Genomic DNA, 23,505 nt, shown 5'->3' on the forward strand with positions numbered 1-23,505 from the left:
GACTTTCTGTCCAGTTGAGTTTCCCGTGGGAGTCTCTCTCCCTTCCCCAGAGGATGTTTCTCTCCGCACAGAGATGTATAGGATGCACGAGATGCCTGGAAATGCGAAGCCCTTCATTAGCAACCCGGCCTGACCTCGTCTCCGCAGCCTTCAGAGTATTTCCTCGTACAGGGCAGGCAGGTCTCTAATGCATTAAAACACCGGGGCTGTATCGTGCGGGCTGCGGACGCTCTCTGGTGCAGTGGCAGAGCCCTTTGAGGCCGGACGTGCTGTGTCCCTGCGCTGCCCGCCGGCCAGAGCCGTAAATCACAATGGGCGCCAGTGCGCTTATTGCATTCACTGCCTGTAATCCGATGAGTGCCTTTGCCTTTTCCGAAACAGACGCGACAGTCCTTTTTCCTTACGCTTTATTCCATTACTGAATAAAACTCAAAACTCTTGGAGAAGAAAAAAAAAAAAACAAAAAAAACCAAAAAAACAAACCCTGAAACCGTGCAGGGGAAGCAGAGGGGACGTGTAACGGGATACAAGGAGATCTTTCATCCGTGTCGTGCTGTCAGTTGACTGCAGCCAGGTCACCAGCGACCAAACTGCCGCTCCCCGACGGCGCTGGGCGGCCCGGGTGACACGGGGGTGACGGAAGGGCAGCACCAGCCACGGGTGACGGGCAGCACCGGCCATGACCGCCGCTTTGGCCTCACCTCCCTCACCGGCAGCCCCTCTGCCCGCAGCCCCTTCCCGCCCAGAGGGAGCGGCTCCCCGGGACAGCCCACGGCCGGCCCGGACACGCGTGGGCACCCGGCCGCCGCCTGAGGGCGGGAGGAGCCCGCCGCCGCCCGCCGCCCGACACCGCCCCCTGCCGGCCGGGGCGCGGGCAGGCTGCGGTGCGCAGGCGCGGTTGCCATGGCGCCGCGTCCCCAGCGTGGGGCGATGATGGCGGCGGCGGAGGAGGGAGTGGGCGAGCTCGAGTTGCGGGCGGCCATCGGCTTCAACGGTAGTGCGGGGCGGGGGGGCACCGTGAGGCATGGCTGGGGGCTGTGGGGCACCGTGAGGGGCGGTTGTTGTGGGGCACGGGTTGCGTGTGGGCAGGTTGAGGGGAGGGCAGACCCCGCGGGGGGGCAGGTGTGGGGCAACCATGGGGCTCGGCGGGAGCAGCAGGGTCCCTCCTGCCCACCTCGCCCCCTCCTCGGGTTCCTTGTGTCCGGGGGCAGCATCCCAAGAGACAGATCAAAGCTAAGAACAGGAAAAGTCAGGCTAAATTGGAGGATTATTGGGATTCTTCTCCAGTTACCCACCTTACTAGAGTGAGGAGAGTTTAATTTCAAAATAAAACCAACTCAGGTTCTGCAAAACACTGTCATAAACAGCCCTGGGACTCAGGGATGGGGCCTAAGCATCAGGGCTTCTCCAGCCGACCGCCTTCTCGGGGAATTTGTGGCTTGGCAGCTATTTTGAGGCAGGTCATGGCAACACGGGCTGGCGGTGTGGCCTCCCTAAATCAGCAGGTGCCCCTGGAGACCCTCCTGCGCTGAAGGGCTTGGACCTCGGGGCCAGGTGAATCTCCTGGTAGCTGTAGGAAGCACAGCACGGTCCAAAACGTGGGAAGGTGACCCTTGAGTTTTACACAGGACTGTTCTCCTGAACAGCGTTGAGGGGAACTGGAAAGCTCTTGGTTTTGCTCTCCTTATGAGCCAAACCATGCGGAACAAGCGGTTTCCCCTTAGGGCGTGCGAGAAGCAAGGCCACGGGTGCGGAGGTGTTGGGGAGAGCTCAGCCTGCTCTGGGGACTGCAAGCTTCAGGCAGGGGAAGAGAATTTTCTTGCAGCCCCCCAGAACCGTTACCAGCCAGCAGATCTTTCACTTCTTTCTCTTGCAGGACATGTGCCCTGTGGCCTGATCTGCCACCCGGATAGGGAGCACCTTCTCTATCCCCTGGGATGTACGGTGGTTATTCAAGAGCTGGACAGTAAGAAACAGACTTTCTTGCACGGCCACACCAATAATGTCTCCTGCGTTGTCGTGTCCAGGAACGGGGAGTACGTTGCTTCTGGACAAGTCACTTTCATGGGCTTCAAGGTGGATACTGCTCTGTTTTTAACTGCGTAATGCTGACCAAAGTGTTGGAATTGGCTTGCTGGCAGTGGGAACACCTTTCTTTTTTTTTTTTCTTCTGTTGGAAAACAAATGCCTACAGTGGGAGGATGTTGCAGAGAATGGGAAATTGTGGCTACTCTGTTGCTGGATGTGCCCTAATGTTTTTGTAAAGTATTAAGCATGCCCCCTAGGATTGGGTTAACTAGATTGAGGAATTTCTTAGTTATGGTCCTTATTATCTGAAGTGTTGTGGCTGCCTAAATCTCATTAGACATCAATTAATGCTGTTACATTTAAAGTGAGACCTGAGTTCCAGAGCTACTTAGCTTACTTCAAAAAACCCTTGACAGGTACCTACCTGAATTTTTAGACCTCTAAAGTTCTTTATGGTTTAATTTTTGCCTATTTGAAAAGATCCTGAGACACCTGGAAGGAATCGAGTATTAGCGTTTTCAGTATTTTAAAATCTAAGTCAAATAATGTCTCAGGGTAAATTTTGATTCTGAAATGAAGTAGAGCTACTCAACCGGTAAGCTGGAGTAATGCTTCTTACAGCACCTAACCTGCAGCGTTTCTGTGTCAGTGGAGCCCTGGGCTGGATGGATGGAAGCTAACCTCAAGCAGGGCTCCTTCTGACACCTTTCCTGCCAGAGAAAGTTGTTATATCTACTCCTGCACATTATATCTAATGCTCTAGCTCTGACCCCTTCTACTTTGCACCTCAGGCAGACATCATTCTGTGGGATTTCCAGAGAAAGGAGTTACTTGCTCGGCTGTCGCTCCATAAGGGTAGAGTTGAAGGACTAGCGTTTTCTCCAAACAGCCTCTATCTTGTGTCACTGGGAGGCCAGGACGACGGCAGGTAACCATTTCCACTCCTTGGCACACAATTTCTGACAAATTGTAGGGCACCAAAGAGTGCTCTTGGGGAGCACTCGCTCCTCCTTCCTCTGGCAGTCTGACTCTTTCCCCTGTTGGTGTCTCTCCTGGATGATCCAGCTCTGTGGGATGGGAAGCCGGGTGGGTACTGTGGACAGAGTATGGGATATGGGGAAAGATGGAGGGGGCAATTCCACACATTTGTGATAAGGCTTTTCTTGAGTAAAATCTCAAATTTCTTTTATTGTGTATCCTGGTGGGAACAGGCTGCAGGAAAATAGTTTTTGTCTTGCTTTTCTTTTAAAGTAATTTGTTTTTCAGTATTTAAAGCCCCTCCTTCTCCTGCAGCATGGTTGTGTGGCACGTTGGTAAGAGAGAGGCTGTCTGCGGGAGCCCTGCCTCAGCACGCAGCGCGGGGAATACGACCGTCGTGGCATGCTCCAGCTGCAGAGACGAGATGTTTGTTACTGCTGGAAAGTAAGGTTTTATTCAGATGAAAAAAAATGAGGGGAACAACCCATGGACCAGTTTCCCTTTACAAAGAGGCTGTACCTAAATACAAGGAAATTTAAGCAACTGTGTGCTTGTGTTTGGGGTTTTTTTTTGCTCTGAATGAACCCTTGAATATCCATCAGCTTGTCCCTTTAAGGCATTTCTGCTTGTTCTACACATAACAATATGTTTTCAAAGCAGCACACAGAGACCTGCATGCGTCACTTCTGTTCCTGATAGCAGGATTTTGGACTCAGCATTCCCCGTGCAGTGTTTAAAATATTTAGTTGCCAGTGTTTACACAAGAAGAGCAGTCAAAGAGTGGCTCTGAACAATGGTTAATTAATATAGGAACAATGATATCTCACAGGTCATTGGACCATCTCCTATCCTTACCAGATGTGATGTAATTGGTCACTGCTTTGTAACAAAAGTGGGTACAAAAAGTCACATTTTGCATGGATTTGAGACAGCTCCTGAATATCTAGCCTGACATTTCAACACGCTGAGGACCTGCACCTCCTTTTAAATCAGGGAAGGCTTTAGCTGCTCTTGGCTGCAGTTGCACTTACGAGTGCTGGTCTGTGCAATTTTAACCCTTTGTAACATGTAAGGGTGACTATGTGTAAAGATATTATATTGGCTCCTATGTTGTCAGTTAAACTATGCTAAGAAAGAGTTGAAATTCAATAGTCCCGGTCTTATTCTAGGAACGAAGATTCCCACACTGCATGTCTCTTTGGGAAATGAAGTGTCAAGGTTGTTACATACTCCTCCATAATAGTCGTATATGTTGTAGCTGAACCTTTAAGATTTTTTATTTACCCAGAAAAAGTTACCATAAGAGACAGCAGAGAAGACAGAGACTTCCTTCTGGCCTCTCTGATATTGTTCTTTTTCCTCTTTATTAACATTTCAGAATAATTTAGCCTTGTAAAGGCTTTTAAATTCATCTAGTAGTGAAAGAACTTGGATGTTTCTGCATATATGGATTTTATCCCACTATGTTCTTTTTTCTAGTGGGACCATTCGAGTCTGGGAACTAGATCTAGCAAACAGGAAAATCCGACCGGCTGAGTGCCTGACAGGGCAACTGAAAAGAGTGACCACGTGTGTGAAGGTAAGTTTCAGCCAAAGTGATTTGGCTAAACAGAGGAACTCTCAACAGACTAGAGAAAAACCACGAGCTTTTATGGTAATGCTAGAAATGCCAATTACAACTGCAGGATGGCAGTGAAGTTACGAGGTGTTGGCTTGTGGCAGATGGTCTCCAACAGTTTCTTTATCCTGTGAAGAGTGTGTTTTGAATGCTTCTGAGGAGAAGCAGCATGTATTTTAGTTGGAGGTTCTAGCACCTAGAGAATCCCGCTTTTACTTCAAAATATTATCTAGATTTGGTTAGAAAATGTCTTACATTCAGCAGTGTTAAGGATCTTTTGGATGTAGCAGGAGGAAAATATTGGCTGTATCCCCGCAGATTAAATCTTGGCCATACACTGAAGTAAAGCTGTTTATGCAGGCCGGTGCTAGGCTTGGGACAAGTGTCTCGCTCTCCGGACCACAATCTAGTTTTTTCATGCTTTCCTATAGATGGCAGATGATGATAATTATTTTTATGTTGGCACATCAAGTGGGGATGTCCTGAAGGTGAATACAAACAGCAAGATGATGACTGACTATGGGCCTGAGAAGGAGAAGTTTAGCTCGGTGAGTAGCACCTCTGTGACTTGAATTTTTCCCTTGTCCTCCTCTTTGTTCATAACTGGAAGTAGGGCAGCCTCCGGGAGAGCCATTACAGAGTTGATCCGAAGACTAACCATTTTTCTGTGCTGTTAGTTCATTGTAAGTGTCTCAGTCTTGATCCTGAAGTCTGAGACAGTTACCTTGGCTTTGTTCAGTTTTGTTTGGCTCAGAATTTGGGTTTTACTTGAACCTAATGTGTCATCCAACAGACTCTCTCTTATAGTAAGTCTGGTAAAAGTCATAAAACGTGAAAAATAAGAATAAAAATGGAGTAGTTCCTGAGTTGGGTTTTTTTAGGGATATATTAGCTGGAGTAAGGCAGAGGACATTCCTAGGAAGACTGGTAGAAGTGCTTATTTGAGAGCCTTTCCCACACTTACTGCTGTAAGGTTCTTTATTCACATCTTACAGATTTGTTAAATTGTCTGGGTTGAAATTTTCCAAGACCACTGTTTGCCACAGGAAGAGTGTTTTGGAAAAACTTGAAAACACTACAGTTGCTCTTAAAAACAAAAACAAAACCAAAAAAACGACCAAAAACAAACAAGCAAAAAGCAAACCTCAACCACCTAGATTTTTCTGTGTTTTTCCCAACACCATCCCTCCCCCTTCCCTTCAGGAGGTTGTCCTTTTGAAATTCTGATTTTGCCACTGATGAGGCAGAGATCTTACTGAAAAAGATAGTATAGCTAATATAATTAAAGATTTTATTATAGTGTATATGCACAATTGGGACAGAACAAGGTTGCACAGGGTACATTGATTCTACTGCTTTTTAACGTCTGAGTGCTTGACTTCACAACCCCAAAGTTCTTTTAACTTACTTTTTTTTTGTTTATAATTGGGACTTATGGGTCTTAGTATGCGTATCCTCAGACAGGAGTGTCTCCTGAATAAGGAGCTTTTGGCCTTTCATTGTACAAGAATTCTGCATGCAGGCAGCTGTGATGATAAACAATCAACACCAGCTAGTACACTTGTTTTCCATTTCCCTTTATTTGTTGGAGTCTTCTTGTAGCTTATCCGTTTATACCCAGTGGAGGGAGTGATACCTAAGAAATTCAAACACTTCCCTTCTTGCATAGGGTTGAATGTGTTTTGCGATTCTGTTAGCAACCATGAAAACCAGTGAGCAGCAGGGGAAGCAACGCAGATGGAAGTACCGAATGTACTGTTAGGGATGCTGTGGGGAAGCTGTCCTGCAAAGAAGCAGATCTTGTTTGAGAGCAAACAGAAGACTAACAAGAACTGGAAGAAAAATTCAGCATTAAACGCAAAGAAAAAGCTTCTCTGGACTTTCTTCTCCAAACCTCCTGGACTTTGCTTATACCAACATGTGTACGTACAAACCATATATGTGCCCATTCAAAACACAATGTTTCTTGTGTTACAAATGCAGGCCCATAGCCACTGAGTTCTTTGAAATATATTTCAATGTTTATCTATTCCAGAAGGTTAGAGAAGTTATTACTGTCGTGGTTTTGTTAGTAAGGGGGGGCCTAAGGTGGTAGCTTCTGTAGGAAACTGCTAGAAATCGCTCCCCTTTGTTCAGGGGACTTGGCCAGGCCTAGGGCGGACCCACTGCTGGCCAAGGCCGAGCCGATTGGTAGCAGAATGTTCTGTGATAACGCCTCTGCGATAACGTATTTAAGAATGGGAAAACAGAAAAAAAGAGAGAGAAGAGAAGATGTGAAGAAGCTGAGCAGGGGCAGAGGCGCAGAGGGGGAGGCGCAGGCCTCATGGGCCTTGCAGGCCTCACCCTCTGGCCTCTCCGCCAGGCAGCCGACTGGGCCCGACTCAGTCCAGCCCGGCTGCAGGAAGTGGAGAGGAGATGAGAAGTGAATGAGATGTAAAAAGGATCCTGAGAGACATCTACCAGCCTGTTGTGAGGAACGGCTGCAGACGCCAAGGTCAGTTCAGAAGGAGGGGGAGGAGTAATGCGGCTCCTGGCCAAGATTCCCCTGCAGCCTGTGGTGACGACCATGGTGGAGCAGGTTGTCCCCCTGCAGCCCATGGAGGTCCACGGAGGAGCAGAGATCCACTTGGAGCCCGTGAAGGACCCCGCACCGGGGGAGGTGGATGCCTGAAGGCAGCTGTGGCCCGTGGAGGGCCCGCTGGGACAGCTGTTCTGGAGAGACTGCACCCCGTGGAAGAGATGACCCACGCCGGAGCAGTTCCACAAAGGACTGTGGCCCGTGGGAGGGACCCCACGCTGGAGCAGGGGAGGAATGTGAGGAGTTCTTCCCCTGACCATGAAGCAGCGGCGTAAAACAACATATGATGAACTGACTGCAACCCCCATTCCCTCTTCCCCCCTGTGCCGCTCGGGAGGGGAAGGTAGTAGAGATAATGTTAAGCTTGGGAAGAGGGAGGGGTGGATGGAGGTTATCTTGTTCTCTGTCTCATTATCCTGCTGTTTGTAGTAATAAATGAATAGTTTTCCCCAAGTCGAGTCTGTTTTGCCCGTGACGGTAACTTTAAGGATTTCTCCCTGTCCTTATCTCAAACCTCGAGCCGTTTTTCCTTATATTTTCTCTCCCTGTTCTCTCGGAAGGTGGGGGGAGTGAGAGAGAGACTGCGTAGTCTGGTCCGATCGGGGCTGAACTACGACAATTACTCATTTGTAAGAAATTTAATTCCATGTACATATTAAGTGACAAGAATATTTTTTTGTTTTCCTGGTAGAAATCGTAAGTGTGCTGAAGGTGCATTTGGGCTCTTGTGGGTATACTGGTACTGTACGCTGTTAGGATAATCTTCCAGCAGTCATCCTGCAGCGTTTTGCATCCACACAGGACCCATGCCCTGGCTGATCTCTGCTATCTCTTGTGCTGAGGTCTTGAAGATTGATTGTCACCTCCCCTTTTAAATGCTTGCATGCTTTGAGTCGTTCTACACCTGGCATTGCAAGTACCTTGCCTAGAGAACGTGGTCAGAACCATGCAACGTCCTGAACTCCCTTGCATTTGAAACAAAACTTCACAAAAACCATACTTCTGAGACCATTGCTAAAGAAGTGATCAAATCAGGTCACTAGCAGGATGCTGTGCAATTTGGGGGTGGAAAGAGAGCCTACAGTCTCTTAGAGAAAAGCTGAGGCTCAAAGCCAGACCACAGTCCAATCTGTGAGGGGTTTTGTTGTAAGGTAAATCCATAGGAACTGCAGTTTGCAGCAGAGACCTTTGGAGCATCATGAGCTTCAGCTGCCATTGCTTCTGATAGTGAAAAGCTGAAATAAAGCAGGACATTTCACTATGCGAGAGACAAGGTGCTAGGGAGAAGAGAAGATCCAGAAGTAGATCTCATCACAGCTGTCTGCCAGCTTTGTGGGTGAGACCTGAGCTGGTAGGCATTAATCGGGCAAACTTCATTTTATTAGTGGTTTGGTTTATTGTTTGGTTTGCTATTTTTTTTGGAATGGCAGCTGCTTAAGATATACAACAGGTCATCTGGGGAGAAGGGAGACAAAAGGAGACATTCACATTGGATGGAAATAACAGGTAGTCTCTCCAAATAGCTCCTTTACCTTGTTGCTTAAAACAGACATTTCTGTTCAAAGCTAGGCTTCTCAATGAGACGCGTGCTCAATCCTGTCACCCCTTCTCTTGCTTTCTTCCCCTCTGCTCTCTTCCCTCACTCTTACCAATGCAGTTTCCATAAACCTAAAATGGGAAATTCATCAGGGCAATTGTTGCAGTCAGTGAGGAGGTGCTGGTACGTTTTTATCTCCAGCTACTGTCAGATCCACTTTTGTACTTCCCAGTTCTCCCTTCCTAGCTCCGTACTGTGATTCCCTTTCCACCCACCCACTGCATATCTCTGCATACAAATAATTCCTTGTCACTAAACTATCAACCAGTCCTTGCTGAACACACATAGGATCTAATGTTTTATGACAGTAATTTCCAGTTGTAGCCTTCATACCAGAAGACATCTTTTGCAGACTTTTCAAGTCAAACCTACAGCATTCATCACACCAAAAGTATTTGCGTCTTGTTTCTACACAATGTGGTGCATCATATCACTAACCCTGGAAGTGTTGATTTTTCTATTTTTCCCCTTGCAGAGCTGTGTGTATTTCACAAGACATCTTTTGTATCTTTCTTGAAAATGTACCATGTATTAGTACTTGCAACAAGAATTCTCGCCTCTCTAGCTGTGCAAAGCAGAGCTGCCGTATGGCTTGTTTCAGAAGTTAGCCATGCCCTTGCAAGATGGGCATGACTGCTCCAAAGCTCGGCTTTTGGGACATGCCCTGCCTTTCCTAACCGGGCATTTCCCCTGGTCCCTGGCAGGGAGGTTGGCGTACAGCCTCCAGTGGTGGAACTGTCCCAGCCTCCCTCCTCGTGGAACCGTTTTCGTCACTTTATTGTAATTGCATCTGAAAAGATGCATATTCATGAACAAATACTATCCTGTCTCTCCGAAACCTTATTCACCAGTCGCACCGAGGAATTATGAGCCAGTGGCATACCATGAAACTCTACATCTGGAATCCACAGCCACCCCACGATGAGTACATCTTTGAAGAAAGAGTTTAGATAATGCTTGGGTGAGGAGATGGTGTTTATTGGAAATAAGTTACGTCAACCTTAAAGGAACTTTGCCTTTAGATATATAAAATGTGTTTATTATATAGACGTGATCTGAAGATTTCTCTGGTTTTGTTTTGAAGAGGAGTGGCAGAATAGTTCACTGGTATGGTGAGGGAGCTTGTTTTCCGTCTACGTGGAACTACGTTTAAGTGCATTTCTGTAAGATGTAAAGATACTGGAATAAACAACAAAATTAGTTTTTATCCCCATCGCAGGCTTGAGGCGCTATAAGGCACCCATTCATATGCAAAGTGAGATATACGATTGCAAATGCATTTTCAGAAATAGTTGGAGTTATTTGCATTGTAAACAAAAAAAAAATTAAAGGAGGTGCACTGGAAGAGTTCATAGAAGAAGAACTTTGCAACAGATCTGAATGGGACAAAGAGCAAGCATCCCTGCAGGGAAGGGAATGGCAGGCTGGCTTTTTGCTGGTATTTTTATTTATAATCATACTTCAAAGCAGTGGTTTCTTTTTGTCAGAAGTAAATAATGAATGGTGATATTTTTAACCTCCTACATTAGACTCTATTTCATCTGAAAGAGGACTGGCAGTATATAAAACGGAGTGTTCATCACATCATTAACGTGAACGGCTGGACTCCATGAATACCAAGTGCGACTTGTAAAGCTATCTGTGTACTCGTGGTGATTCAAAGAACAAACTGGACAAGGAAGAAGCACGATTGTCAAGTTAAGGTTGAAATCAAACTCTGATGATTTTAAGAGCCTGGCAATGAATCCCGGCCACTTTAAGGGTTTTTTTTTCTGTCCTAATAATACCTGCTTCCCTCTCAAATCAAAGAACTGAAGAGGATACCTCAGAAAAATCAAAGGAGTCTTGGCAGTGCTGCAAAAACTCTCATTTATTAGCAAGTAGCAGGGAGCTGTAATCAGATAAACCATGTAGTTATAGATTTGATTCCTAATGCAGCCACCTGCCATAGTGCTAAACCCAAAGGGCGTTGGAGGTGGAAGTCTTTTACAGGAAAAACCACAAAATAGTAGATCAAAAGAAAGTTGATGGGCCTGCGATAACAGGGGACTCGCAAAATGCTGTTGACATGTAGGAAATTTTTAAAAACATTGTTCAGAATCAGTTCTGCTTGTGGATCGTATTTCTAATTAAAAAGAATCCCTTTGTTCTCATGCTTTTGCTAAGAATATTTGCATGAAACCTGGCTTTCTGCCTGGTAGTGTTGTGATAATACAGCATAAAATCCTCTCTGGAGGTTGTGTTTTTCACAGTGATCAGTCCTGATACTACAGGAGACTGTGAATATGCTACTGGTGGAGGCAGACTAATGAAGAAATCCAGCGTGAATAAATTACAAATCAGGAAATTTTCTTTCTTTTTTTTTTTTTTTTTTTTCCGCAATCCAGATTTATTTCATCTTGAAGCTGATGCGTGGGTAGGTGTAAGGCTGCCTGGATTGCCAGCACTGGAATGTGCTGGGGTTGTTTTGTTTTTTTATCCCTTCAAAAATTAAAAGCAAGACTTTAAAAACAATCAATTGCTTCTATTCAGTTGGATAATTGAACCAAAGTAATTTTTCCAAATTCATCAGACCTTGTCTGTGGCTTTTGCAGCATCCTTTCTGGACCTAAATAGTTTAAAGTCTATTTTGTTTTCTCTTCTTTCTTTACTTCTGCTCTCACCTTGCTTAGAGCTTCAGTCCTTTCCACACTGAAAATCAACACTTTCTAGCTTTTTTTTTCTTTTAAACACTCTAAGAGTGTTTAGTCCTGGAAATATACTGGGGTTAGGCCAGATCAATGCTTGATAAGAACAGCAGTGCTGGGTGGTGCTGCTTAGATGTCAAACTTTATCATAAAGTGCTGACATCTGTATTTGTTCAAAAATCACAAGGCAAAGGCATGACAGTTATTTCTTTCTAAAGAATAAATTCAGAATCATTCTGCATTATTCTATTGTTATTCTTTGAGAATTCACTTCTTCAGGCTTTCACAACGCTAACTGCTATAGATGTTGTTGTGTTTCGTTTTGGTTTGGTTTGTTTGTTTTTTTTTTTCCAGAAAAAAAAAACTCCAGCAAACAGAAGTTGTTGTTTTCACATAATGGCTCTATGAGCTCAGGCTTAAAGGAAAAAAAAAATCACAATATTGTGAAACTGCTGGTGCTATCACACCAGTTGGCAATACTGCTTATTAACCTAGGTAGCGGCAAATGTTGCTGGAGTCTGTACTGGAACTTAAAATGTCAAGCGCGACAGCCTCCTCACAAGCGGCGGGGAGCCTGGAGCTGCAGCCAGCTGGCCTGTCTGCTTTGGAGCAACGGACGGGGCTGAGTTTCTGCTCTTGCGGTGAGAGTGGAAGTGCCTCTTGTACACGCTCGCTTCGTGACAGAGCTGAGTTTTCAGTCCAAGCTTTGACAGCATAAAGCTCCTTTATTTCCTTTCCATTTCACTCGTGATAATGTTCCCCCAGGCTAGTAGGGATATTCTTCTGAGGAAGAATATCAGGATTTAACCCCACAGAAGTCGTTTCAGGCCTCTTGCAGCCTATTTTGGAGTCTTTCAGATTTTCAAGAATTAATCTGTTGTCTGGTATACAGAGGAGTAATATTGCTTCGCAGGCAGCAGAACTGAAGCGGAGACTGTCTTTTCTTATACGTGAAATGTTGTGGCAAGGCTCAGGACTGGTTTTGTTTGCTTTCCTTTACTGTAGCCTGGTACTTTATCCACGGAAAGCGATTTCTCCTTTTTCTGATGGCTGACCTCCTGTTGATCTACTCATCTTAGTAAATAGCAGAAAGCAACTAATTTCCAAAGCTTCTTTGTGACAAACGTGTTTTATTACTAATAGGTGGGAGATGGGATTGCATCTTTCAGCCAGGGAGAGAGGCCTGGGACACAGAGGATCTATCCTAAAAGCAGCTGTAGGAAAGGATGCTTAGGCTGAGCTTTGTCCTCTCTCGTTTTCGTGTCTGATAGATGAGGAACGAGTGGAAGGAAAAGGCGAGGCCCTAATACAAAATGTGTGTATTGCTTGCTGGGATGAGGTGAGGGTATGTAGGCTCAGACGTGGTCCCAGCTGCTCTGAAGGATCCATGATGATGCTATTTACTTGCTCCTCATACTGTCATAGTTCATATATACATGCAATTAGCAACTCTTTTCTCCCTCTAGAGAGTCACTCTTTAGCCTAGGTCAGTCAAAGAATACTGATAAAGCCGTATTTGAGTGGCACAAGCACCGCTATCAGCAGCACGATAGAGACTCCGTTGTGCTATTCAGCATGGCCGCAGTGATAAAGAGCCTCTGCTTCCATCCAATTGTGTTTTAATCCTGTTTTCTCCTAGGGAGTCACAGCTTTGCTTTTGCTGAAGACAAGAGATTTAGTAGTCGGCACCGGAGGAGGGATTGTAGCACTCTGTAAAGGCTCGAACTACAAAGTAATGAAGTGAGTTTGTAGATGGGGGAATCAGGAGGGTAGAAGCGACGGTTCCCTCAGAGGGTCACAGCATAAGAGCTAATCATTTCTACATAAAGGCACAATCCAAATAAATCTCAGTTTTTCAGTCCTGCAGACAAAATAAATGGTATGCTTCCAGTGTAATGAAGTTGAAGCAGACTGAAAATTACTGCATGTGTTTGCACAGAAGTGAATTGCCCTACTCATTGTTCATTTTAAATGACCATTGTTTCCTTTTAGGCAGCAGGAGTCAGATCCTAAATTGCTGCAAAGTGAGACAGGTCTGTTGAAGTCAGGAAAATTATGCTTATTTATGCCAGCTGAGGAACAGTAGCATTTGCCAGCTAAAAAAGGGTTTATTGGAGGACATGGGATTGTAAAGGAAGGCTCTGCTAATTTTAAAGGCACGTGTGGAAGCGCTGGAGTGCATGCAAGGCTTTTTTTCTGCATGCAAAATAGAAAGCTGCAGGCATAATTTCCCCATGCGTGATTTGAAAATCGGGCTCGCAGCTCTTCATTTTGCATTGCTTGAGTAGCCAACTTAAGCATACAGCTCTGCAAGCTTAGCTTTGTACAACTGAAACTATTCCCAGAAGATCTAAACTGTCTGGAAATAGTCTTGAATATGGGATATTTAAGTGCGCTTGGGTAAGGATATCAACAAAGATGCTGTTACCTTGGGCTCTGGTCCAGAAAATAAAGTCTCCAAAGCGCTGCCTTTGCGAGCCCTGGCAGAGTAGCAGGTGGGACAGGCAAATCCATCTGAAGCATTAACATGTGACTGGGAATGAAATGCTAGCCCTGACCACGTCGTTGCGTATCACAGCCTAGCATGGAGCTTTTTGGGGAAGCAGGGAAAGTCAAGGCTCTATCAAGCCAGGGGAAAAGGGAAGCTGGAAAATAAGTCCCTCGAGGTCAACATCAGGCCAAACACCTGCTTTCTCTTAACAGGAAAATTCAAGTTCAAGGTGCTGTCACTTCCCTGACATGTAGGGGTCAGGGTCACCAGTTCTTTGTGGGGACAAATGAGTGCCAGATGTATCGAATTAACTACACCGCGTTTAAAGAGGAGCTGATTGCCACCTGTCATAACGAAGCTGTCCGGGACATTGTTTTTCCTTTGTGAGTATAACTGGCTGGGATGCTTTTGGCTGGCAAAGAAATTTGAGTAAGTAGCCAGTAAGGTCAGGGTACCTGTGTGAACACCTTTTAACCAACGGAAACCCAAAGCCTGTTAACATCCTAACAGGATGATTTCCACAGGGAATGCTGTCACCTACCAGTGAAATGCAAGGGTGTCGGTGAGCGGCTGCTTGAAAGCAGAAGGCAGTATTTCGGTTTGAGAATCGGACAAATCATCGATCTACGGAAGTAATTCTAAATAAAAAAAAAGACTAGAATTATTTATATTTGGATGATGGCAGTGATGGCAGCCTTCTGCCAGCAGTGGGAATCCTGAAAGTCTGCTTTTGTGTACGCTGTGGCAGCTAGAGCTTGTAGAGGTGTCTGCTTTTCTAGTCACCTCTAATATCACCTGAAACCTGACTAACAGAGCTGTTCAAAGAGGTTTTTCAGATGTCTCAACGCCACTTAGAATTTCATGTTTGACAAGATGGCATGTTATATTAAATTCTAGGCTTGTGAGGTGAGACGCTGGGTTATACTGGTGTGTCTTCTGTCTGCATTCATCTTGTGAACAGACAGCAAACATTCCCTCTTTCTCTATAGTGAGATTGTGACATTTAATTTAAAAAAACAAATGGATTGGTTGTTTCCTCTCCAAATAGAGAAAGGGAGTTTGATCCTGATGAAGGTTTTTATTTTTGGCGTGTTGTTATTGCATCATTTCTTGATACAGCACAAAATATCAAATCTTACCAAGGTACAGTGAAGTGCACAATGCGAGAAGCCTTCCTCTCTGCTTCTCACCAGCCTGAAAAACCCACATCCTTCTAATTTAAGCAGAAAATTATTTGGAGCTTTAGGGTAATCTGATACCAATACACCTGCCTGAGGCATCTTGTATGAGCTGAATTTAGTGGTGATTGTAAGGACTACAGGACTACATCCTTGCCTATCTGTTCAAACTTTTTAGCTGCTAACTGCTCTTGAACAGAGCAGATCACTGACTGGGAAATGCAGGCTTAATTTCCCTGTTCTGGCTTATTTCAGAATACTTGAATTGCTTGTGTTATCCTGCTTTATAAAGCATGCGCGCAAGCTGGGCTTGAAAGGGGCCACACTTTTGTTGTGCCAGTTTTCTCTGTCCTGGTTCATCTTTCCAGGCATTGATGGTGATGTTGAACAAAAGCTTGTGGTACCTTTCTAGATTTCACTTTCTGTCATATCCCTAGGATGTATGGTTTAGAGCTTATTTCAAAGCATTCAGTCCCATAGCTTTTGAAATGCTGCAGGTCTTTTTTTATTCAAACATGTATAGCAAGTATATTACGAGCAGGCTTTTGCCTTCGTTTCTATTGCCTTCAGCGATGTTGAATAGGAATCATCCAGTAAGCAAGATAAAAAATGACATCTTTACAATATGAGGCGGCTGTTAGTCCCTGATGTTAAATCTGGCAGCCAGCGCCTCTACATCCACTTGTGTGTCTATTTATACAACATGTGGAGTTGTTTAGAGATTGAATATGGGAAATAAATGTCACAACTTCCAAAAGTAGAAAGAATTCTTTTCACTTTAAATGTTCCTTAAAACGAAGCTTTGAGTAGGAACCAGACCAGGGGAATTTTATGTGGGAATGGTGATCCTATGAAAAAGGCCTTTGTCTTATCCATGGTGATCCCTGTTGGGAAGATTACAGTTGCACGTAGGAAACAGCTGAGCTTCGAAGGATGGTTTAAGATCTGACAAAGCAGCGTTTTCTGTATGCGTCACCTCGTTGTCTCTCCTCTCTGAATTCTCCAGGGGCACTTCTGACTTGTTCGCTACCTGCTCCAAAAATGATATCCGGGTGTGGCACACCCCGGAACACAGGGAGCTCCTGCGAATCGTCGTCCCTGCCATAGCCACCTGCCATGCCATAGAGTTCATGAGGGACGGCAGGAGCATCATATCTGGTAACAATCACTTCAGATCCATAGTCAAGTCTGGTCTTCAAGTGTTGCCAAATTTAATAAAAGTATGTTAGAATGAAGACAGGATTACATTGGGAATGGGTTTAAATTCAGTTCATCGCCTGATCCAAAAGCCCCTTTGCTTGCAGCTGGTCTGATGGACTTTGCTTACAGCCCCCCGTATCCTGGTGCTGTAGTTAGGTGGAAGGCAAGGTTTTGGGACCTCACTTTGGATGTGAATTCCAGCAATTCAGACTCAGTTCAGTCTTCCTCAAAAAACCTATTTCTAAAGCATTAACCTTGTTCTATGCAACAGGTTAACCTGTGACATACGTAGAGCATCTTTTGCATAAATCTGCTACCCATTGCATATGCAGATTGCTTACACAGGAGCTACTGCAGTTCTAGAGCAGCGATGCAGTGCCCCCACTGTTACCAAACCAATTTGCCCAGCCAGAACCAAAAAGGAATTACATTTCAGTAGTTTGTTTGGGGCTATAGTTCTGCGGGCTCGGCTACAGTACAGTGGTTCTCACATGTATACTGGTGATCTAACAGGGTGGGCCTTATAAAGGATCTTAATAAAAAACAAGTTCATTCTGAAAGGTAAGACAGAAAATAATATGAGGAAAGTCTGTGTGGCTGGGTAATCTGTTTCTTTATATTCATCAGCTTGGAACGATGGGAAAATCCGCGCCTTCATGCCACAGACTGGACGGCTAATGTACGTGATTAACCATGCCCATAGCTTGGGAGTGACAGCAATTGCCACTACAAGTGACTGCAAACGGATCATTAGTGGAGGAGGTGAAGGGCAGGTAAGTTTTGCTTAAAAAGCTGGAGCAGCTTTGTGCTCTCTGCAAATTGTCTGTAACTGCTTAGTCAGAAAGCGAGCTATTCTTAGCTTTCGCTTGAGCAAAAGACTGAGTTTGAAAATATTAGCTTTTGATGTATGCAAATCTCTTGCTCTCTGAGGGCACAATGTAAAACAATGCCCCGATTTCTTCTGGCATGGTAGTCTTGGAAATCCTTCTAACACAGAATATGCTCTTAATCCTTTTTGGTCATTTGTCCCTCCCCTGTATTTGGCTTATCTGCATTAGTCATTGTTTGCAAGCCTCCGTCTAACGGTGCTTTAGCACAGATTTTCTTTCTGTCATTGCTTTGGAAGTCCTGTTCCTGTCCAAATTGACCTGTATTAATTCATTAATTTAATAGCACAAAATTCACTTGATATCACTATAATGTGTATGGGCTAACTTCTTAATTTTCTGGGATGATACTATCTAGTTTAGGTGGTGGTGTTAATAAAAGACTCTAATAATAACTCAGTTTCTAATACAATCATGGAAACATTTCTATACAAATAACAATAAAAATCAGAAAACATGTTGTAGGCATCTTCAACAATTTTCTTCTGGCCATACAAAACAAACACCTTGTACTTTGGCTACTCCATGGACTTCATATATATGTGGCCCTTTTCAGTCTGTGAAAGTGACATTCCTCTCCTAATGTTTAAATAACTTAAACACAAGGGAGGTTTATTTATATTCAAAATAAATAATCAGACTTGGAAGGCTCATGTTCAGTTTCTTGCCTTGCTTTGGGTTTCCTCTCTGCAGTCAGAACATTTCAGTCTGTGTGGATCCCTGACTGTGATTTAACGGCTCTGTGCTTTGTTTGTGTACCCTGATCCCAAGTGTTCAGTGTGCTGTGCTGGAGGTGGCGCGAGAAGTCTTGAAGACTGAGGAATTGAACTTAGGTCTTCCAAATCTCAGACTAACGTCCTAAGCATTGAACCGTCTTTCTGAATCATTCTGCACCTCAGCTCTCCTGTAGAGCAGTAACGGCAGCACTGCCTTGTCTCCCTGCGTAAAGATATTAGAGATGATGAGCAACATCAACCCTTTGGTAATAAAAGAACAGTTAAGTACCTTGGATGATTAGTGCTAGAGGATGTAAAAGACAAGGACCTAGATTCTGTGTCGACACACGTAGAATGGCACAGGCTGTGGTTAGCTCATCTCTGAATTGAAAATGACAGCGGAAACAGAATTAAAGCTAAAGGTTGGTTGAGTAGAAATGAAAACTGCAGGGGAGCACTTGCAGTATTCATTCAGAACACAAAAAAGGTGTTCTGAAATGCTAATGGTTCTGTCAAAATCAATCACCTGAAAGCTGTGACTTTCAGGGTTGCTGAAGGGATCTGGATGCTCTGATCATTTAGCAAGTGGGAATTGGTCATCCAGATCCCGTAGGTAACTCAGCGTCAGACTTGAAAGCTGTGAAGGTCATCTCTCTCTGCTTTTAATGTTGGTGTCTAAGTTTCTAAATTTTCCCTAGGATTTGACCTTAGCTGAATGTAAAAGCTAATAGATATCATGAAGTTTGGCACTAGTGAGACAGTAAATGCAAGGTGTGAAGGATCAAGTCCTCAAAGCAGAAAGATTTTGGCTGTTACCACCACTGGGAAAAGAGGTGCTTTCAGGCACATATTTCACATCAAAGATTTAAAGAGCTGTTTTGTGTTTACTTACTGGCATTATATGTAGGACAAATAGTAGGTAGCTTTTTTATACTCCATTGCAGAAGCCTTGCTCTTTGATCTTTAAAGCACTGCTGGAAATATATCATGGCCTAGGTGGTTTTTCCTGATCAAAAGATGTGTAAACTGAAGCATGGGAGAGCAGGAACTTGGCAAAAACAAGCTCTGGGGTCACAAATTCCTGAACGAACTGGATTACAGCCTCAAGAACTCATCAGTTTTACAAGTCAGATGCATGAACAATCCTCAGGAAAACAGAGAGAGTCCTTTGAGATGCAGTTTCTGTAGGTGTTACCAGAGAAATGCAGAGTTCAGGAAAGCTGTAGGCATCCTCCTGAGCTCAGTCAGGACCAGGTGGTACAAGAACAGATTTTTGTTCCTGATTTTCAGGTGAGGATCTGGGAGATTCGTGAGAAGACTCGCAAACTGGAGGAGGTTCTGAAGGAGCACATATCTGCTGTGTCCTGCATTAAGATTAATAAGAACGACCGAGAGTGTGTCACAGCTAGCCTTGATGGAACGTGCATCATCTGGGATATCATGTAAGGAGATAGATAAGTATTGCAAGGCACTTAAAGGGCTGGTAATGTCTGTCTTGGGTCACTGTGCCCTTTTTGGGACACCACATAGGGAGCAGGAGGGGAAAAAGAGCATTAGGAAATAAAAATTCCTAGAAAGAACAATCAAGTCAGAGAATGTAGAACCTCTAATGCTAGAAACTTTTCAGAAAAGTTCAGATAAACATTTGCCTCAAGTTGTTTTCCTGTATTGGATCCTGCTTGGCCAACGGGGTGGAGCGGGTGATTTCTGAAGTTTCCTGCTGGCTCTGTTTTCCAGCACTTTATGACTCGTGTTCAGCTATTGAAGATCTGCAGACTTTCTGCATTGTGGTAAGGATAAGGACATTTTTGCATAGTGAACAGCACCTAGAAAGCATTCTGGATGAAAAAAATAATTTCATATGACAGCAGATGAAAAGTCTTACAAGGCAGTTGTGATGGGGAGCAGAGCTGGTGACCCGAATAGGCTTCATGAAACCCTGAATTCAGACCAATACCTGGAAATGTCCAAGCAGAAAGAGAGCTCTCATGTATAGCAAAGGCAGAGATAGTTCAGGCTGTCAAAGTTTGGGTTTTGACCCTATTGCTCTATCCTGTTTGGGGGATGTTTTGCAGACGTTTTGCAAGGAAACAAATGATTTTAGCCAACACGTTGTTCAAATGTGTGTGTTACCATCCTGAAGAGTGCCAGATAATCACCAGTGGAACAGACAGAAAGGTAAGGAAAACTGCAGGAATCGTGTTTGCAGTAATTCCAAAACACAAAGGCTGGGGCTTGTTGTGTGATGAAGTTCCCATCTCAGAAGTTTGTTACAGGGCAGTCCTGAAATCTGTGTGCTATTCACACACCGCTGAGCTCTCCCTCTCTGGTCTGCTCTCTAGATTGCATACTGGGAAGTGTTTGATGGCTCTGCAATCAGAGAAGTGGAAGGGTCTGCATCGGGTTCCATCAATGGTATGGACATCACATCAGATGGGGCATACTTTGTCACAGGTGAGTGGGTGGATGAAACCAGAAAAGAGAAGGTCATACTGAAAACAGGAAAAGCAAGGCAGTGAACCAGGGATCTCAGTAAAGAAAGAAAAAGCTAAAAGAAGGGGTCAGCTAAAATAGAAAATAAAATGAATCACTGAAGAAAAATACGTAGAAAAAGGCTGTGGTTCCGACTCACAAAATACTGTGGTTCAGTCTTGCGAGATATAATTTAAAGGTGAAGACAATGTTCAGATGTCTCCAAGGGAAGCATACAGGGTTTCATCTCGCTCTGCTCCTCATTTAGTTCAGTGGTGTTCACTGTGCACTTGAATGATTTCAAGCGCCCTACTCCAGAAGCCTGGCAGTCTCCGTCAGCTTACAAGTGACGATAACTCCAGGCTCCATCCAGCCTCAGGCTCACACGTTCCCCAGCATCATGACATCTCTTCTGGGAGCCTAGCTCTAGCGTAGACGAGCCATGGTATTGTGTGTATCAACTACAGTTAAAACCCACAGATTTGATGTTCTTTTAGATTAACCTCTGAGGTTAGGTGAACCTTTTAAAGGAATGTTGGTTAAGAGCCTTTTGAAGGCCCTCCTGTGATCTGCTGGTGCGGGTCCTGAGCTCTCTACTGGATGCTGACTCTACTGCAGCTGAAAAGAAGTCATTTTTGCCATAATACTCAAGACTGCGTATCCCACCCTTCCTAAACCAAATGAAAGCTGAAGTATTCCTCTGCCTGTGATCTGGGAACAAAAAGCAGCAGAACTCTGTGTAACCGTTTCTTCTTACTTTGTGCCCAATGCAGGTGGTGATGACCATCTGGTGAAACTGTGGAACTATAACGAGGGTGCAGTGACTCATGTTGGAGTGGGCCACAGTGGCAACATCACCCATCTCAAGATCTGCCCTGGGAACAAGTACATTGTGAGTGTGAGTGCAGATGGTGCCATCCTGCTTTGGAATTACCCAGGCTCGCACTAACAGCTGCCACAGGAGCTGGTGGGCTGCTGCTTCCTCGGCCAGTCCTAGCGATCCTTTTCTCTTGCCACTGGAGTTATTTTAATGCATTTGTACTGTTAGAGAAAATACTATTTTTATACTCTCTGGTATGCATTTACCAGATCCTTCAGCTATCCTTTCTAGCACTGAATAAGTGGGGGTGGGGGGCTAAGAATTTGCTGTTCCTTTTAGATTGGTGTGAAAGGATTCATCGCTTCTGAAAATCATCTTGACTGTTGTTATAACACTTGCATGTTGTTGCTGCCACCTTTCCTGGTAATCTCCTAGCACAGTCTTATTTGTATGTCTGCTCATTTGTGTGGGCTCTCTCTTGCTTTCACGTGGTCTCTCTTTCTCTTCCCTCTCCCCTCTGTCCTTTCCTTTGATGAATAAGTTGTTGTGTAGATTCAGTCTTCTGTGTTCATTTTAATTTGTCTGGTCCTGATTAAGGAAAAAGCCCTCAGCTCCAACTCAGGTGCTCAACTGGGAAACTCTTTTGAGTAAAACTTTTAAATCAATGCTCTCAAAGGAATACAAGGATGTCGAGGCTTCTTCATTTGCGGTGTCCAATTTAAAACTCTCTTCAGGGGCCTGGCTTTCAAGAATGAGAGTGCAATAATTTCTAAAAATGCCTGGATGTTTCCAGCTAGACACACTCGAATTCTTGGTCATCGGCCTAATTTTTCAAACAGGCTCCAAATTTGCATGAAATGTCTATTTAGTCTGAGAATGAGTACCCACCACCATTTCTAGTGTTAAAACCAACAGATACCGTTTCCTTATAGATCAATGTAGGCAGCCAGCCTGTGAAGTAATGCAAGTGAAGTAAATATTTCTTTTGCAGGCATTGAAGACCTGTGAGAATTCTGTCATAAATTAAAATGGTAGAAAAATGTTGCATTCCTTAATGTTAAGACTTACAAATGTTGTAGTTAACTAAGATGATGATTTAAAGGCAGATACTGTCATACCTGTATTGATAGTATTAGCTGTTTTGGTAGGCTAGGGGATAGCAATTTCAAGGTATGATTGCTTATTGTTCTTTATATGCCATTAAAAATGTTTACTGCTTGTAGCACAGTAAGGGTGGATCCTTTCGGGCTGGCTCGAGGGGTATCTGTGCACATCTGTTGCCCATCAAACACTGTGCAACTCATATTCCTTCTGCCTGAAGTATCCCTGCGCTTATTAATGGAGTCTCAAGCGAAAGAATTAAGTCATTCCTTCCTCCTCTTCTTTGGAGTCCAGACTTAATGCTGTGCAGCGATAAACACTCCAGCAGGTTTTACAAGCTCCACAGCAATGCTTGCTGTGGTTTGGAAGCAGGACCAAACCGCTGGAATGTGGGATGGACAGGCAAAACATTTGTGCTTCTGCTAGGAGAAGGAAAACAGAAGTCAGCGTTTGAGAGCTAACCAGGCCGTCTCAAAGAGCAGTGTCACCGCCATCTCTGGGATTTTGGGATGCAGGTAACAGCAGAGTCCCACGTCAGCAAAGCAATTCCATTCCCATCAGATCGCCCCAAACCCATCATTACAGGTGGGAGGAGAATTCAAGCACCCATCGGGGAGCCAAAGTCCTGTTTCACTGTGGCGGTTCCTGGGGCGCAAGGACCAAAGCCCTGCGTGCTCCTCCTGCGCTAGCTGGTTCTTCACGGCTCAGAGGTGGCAAAGCAAGGCTGCCTCACCTGGCCACTGTCACCCACTGACTCTGTGGAGGACAGGAGTTGGCATGCTAAGAGTAAAGGCTGGTAAACCACACTTTCTGTTGTGACAGCCAGCCAGGAGGAACAGGCCCTGTGTCTGTCACCTTACAGGTTTGAAAACTGGGAGCACAGAGCCCTTAGAGAAGTCCTGTCCTGCACATCTTTCTTTTCAATGCGAAGTGGCATCACTTTACCAAAGCCAGCCCAAATTTTAAGCATGGACGCTGGCTGAATTTGCTTGCTCCAGCATAGCCAGCTGCTGTAGGTCACTGTGGTGGTTGGTAGGCTCCTGCAGCAGCGTCTCCCCTGCCCTATGGCCAAGCATGAGCACTGTGCACATCTTTCTTTTCAATGCGAAGTGGCATCACTTTACCAAAGCCAGCCCAAATTTTAAGCATGGACG

At 44.7% G+C, this 23,505-nt stretch overlaps 1 protein-coding gene and 1 long non-coding RNA gene across 2 annotated transcripts in view; one reads left to right on the forward strand and one right to left on the reverse strand.

Annotated features, from left to right (window-relative positions):
* Window positions 1–23,505, reverse strand: part of LOC147598499 (uncharacterized) — a 201,341-nt gene that overhangs the window by 38,595 nt on the left and 139,241 nt on the right. The gene's annotated exons all lie outside the window — the stretch shown is intronic.
* On the forward strand, window positions 931–22,352 carry LOC104487524 (cilia- and flagella-associated protein 52). Its single transcript, XM_086762272.1, has 14 exons — window positions 931–994; window positions 1,877–2,076; window positions 2,820–2,956; window positions 3,322–3,450; window positions 4,486–4,585; window positions 5,056–5,172; window positions 13,126–13,226; window positions 14,190–14,360; window positions 16,162–16,313; window positions 16,983–17,128; window positions 19,249–19,400; window positions 20,034–20,136; window positions 20,301–20,412; window positions 21,204–22,352. The coding sequence occupies exons 1-14, from the start codon at window positions 931–933 to the stop codon at window positions 21,377–21,379; spliced, it is 1,860 nt and encodes a 619-aa protein (XP_086618398.1). The 3' UTR covers window positions 21,380–22,352.

This window comes from Chlamydotis macqueenii, chromosome 18 (assembly GCF_036417535.1).
Source record: "Chlamydotis macqueenii isolate bChlMac1 chromosome 18, bChlMac1.mat, whole genome shotgun sequence".
NCBI lineage: Eukaryota > Metazoa > Chordata > Aves > Otidiformes > Otididae > Chlamydotis > Chlamydotis macqueenii.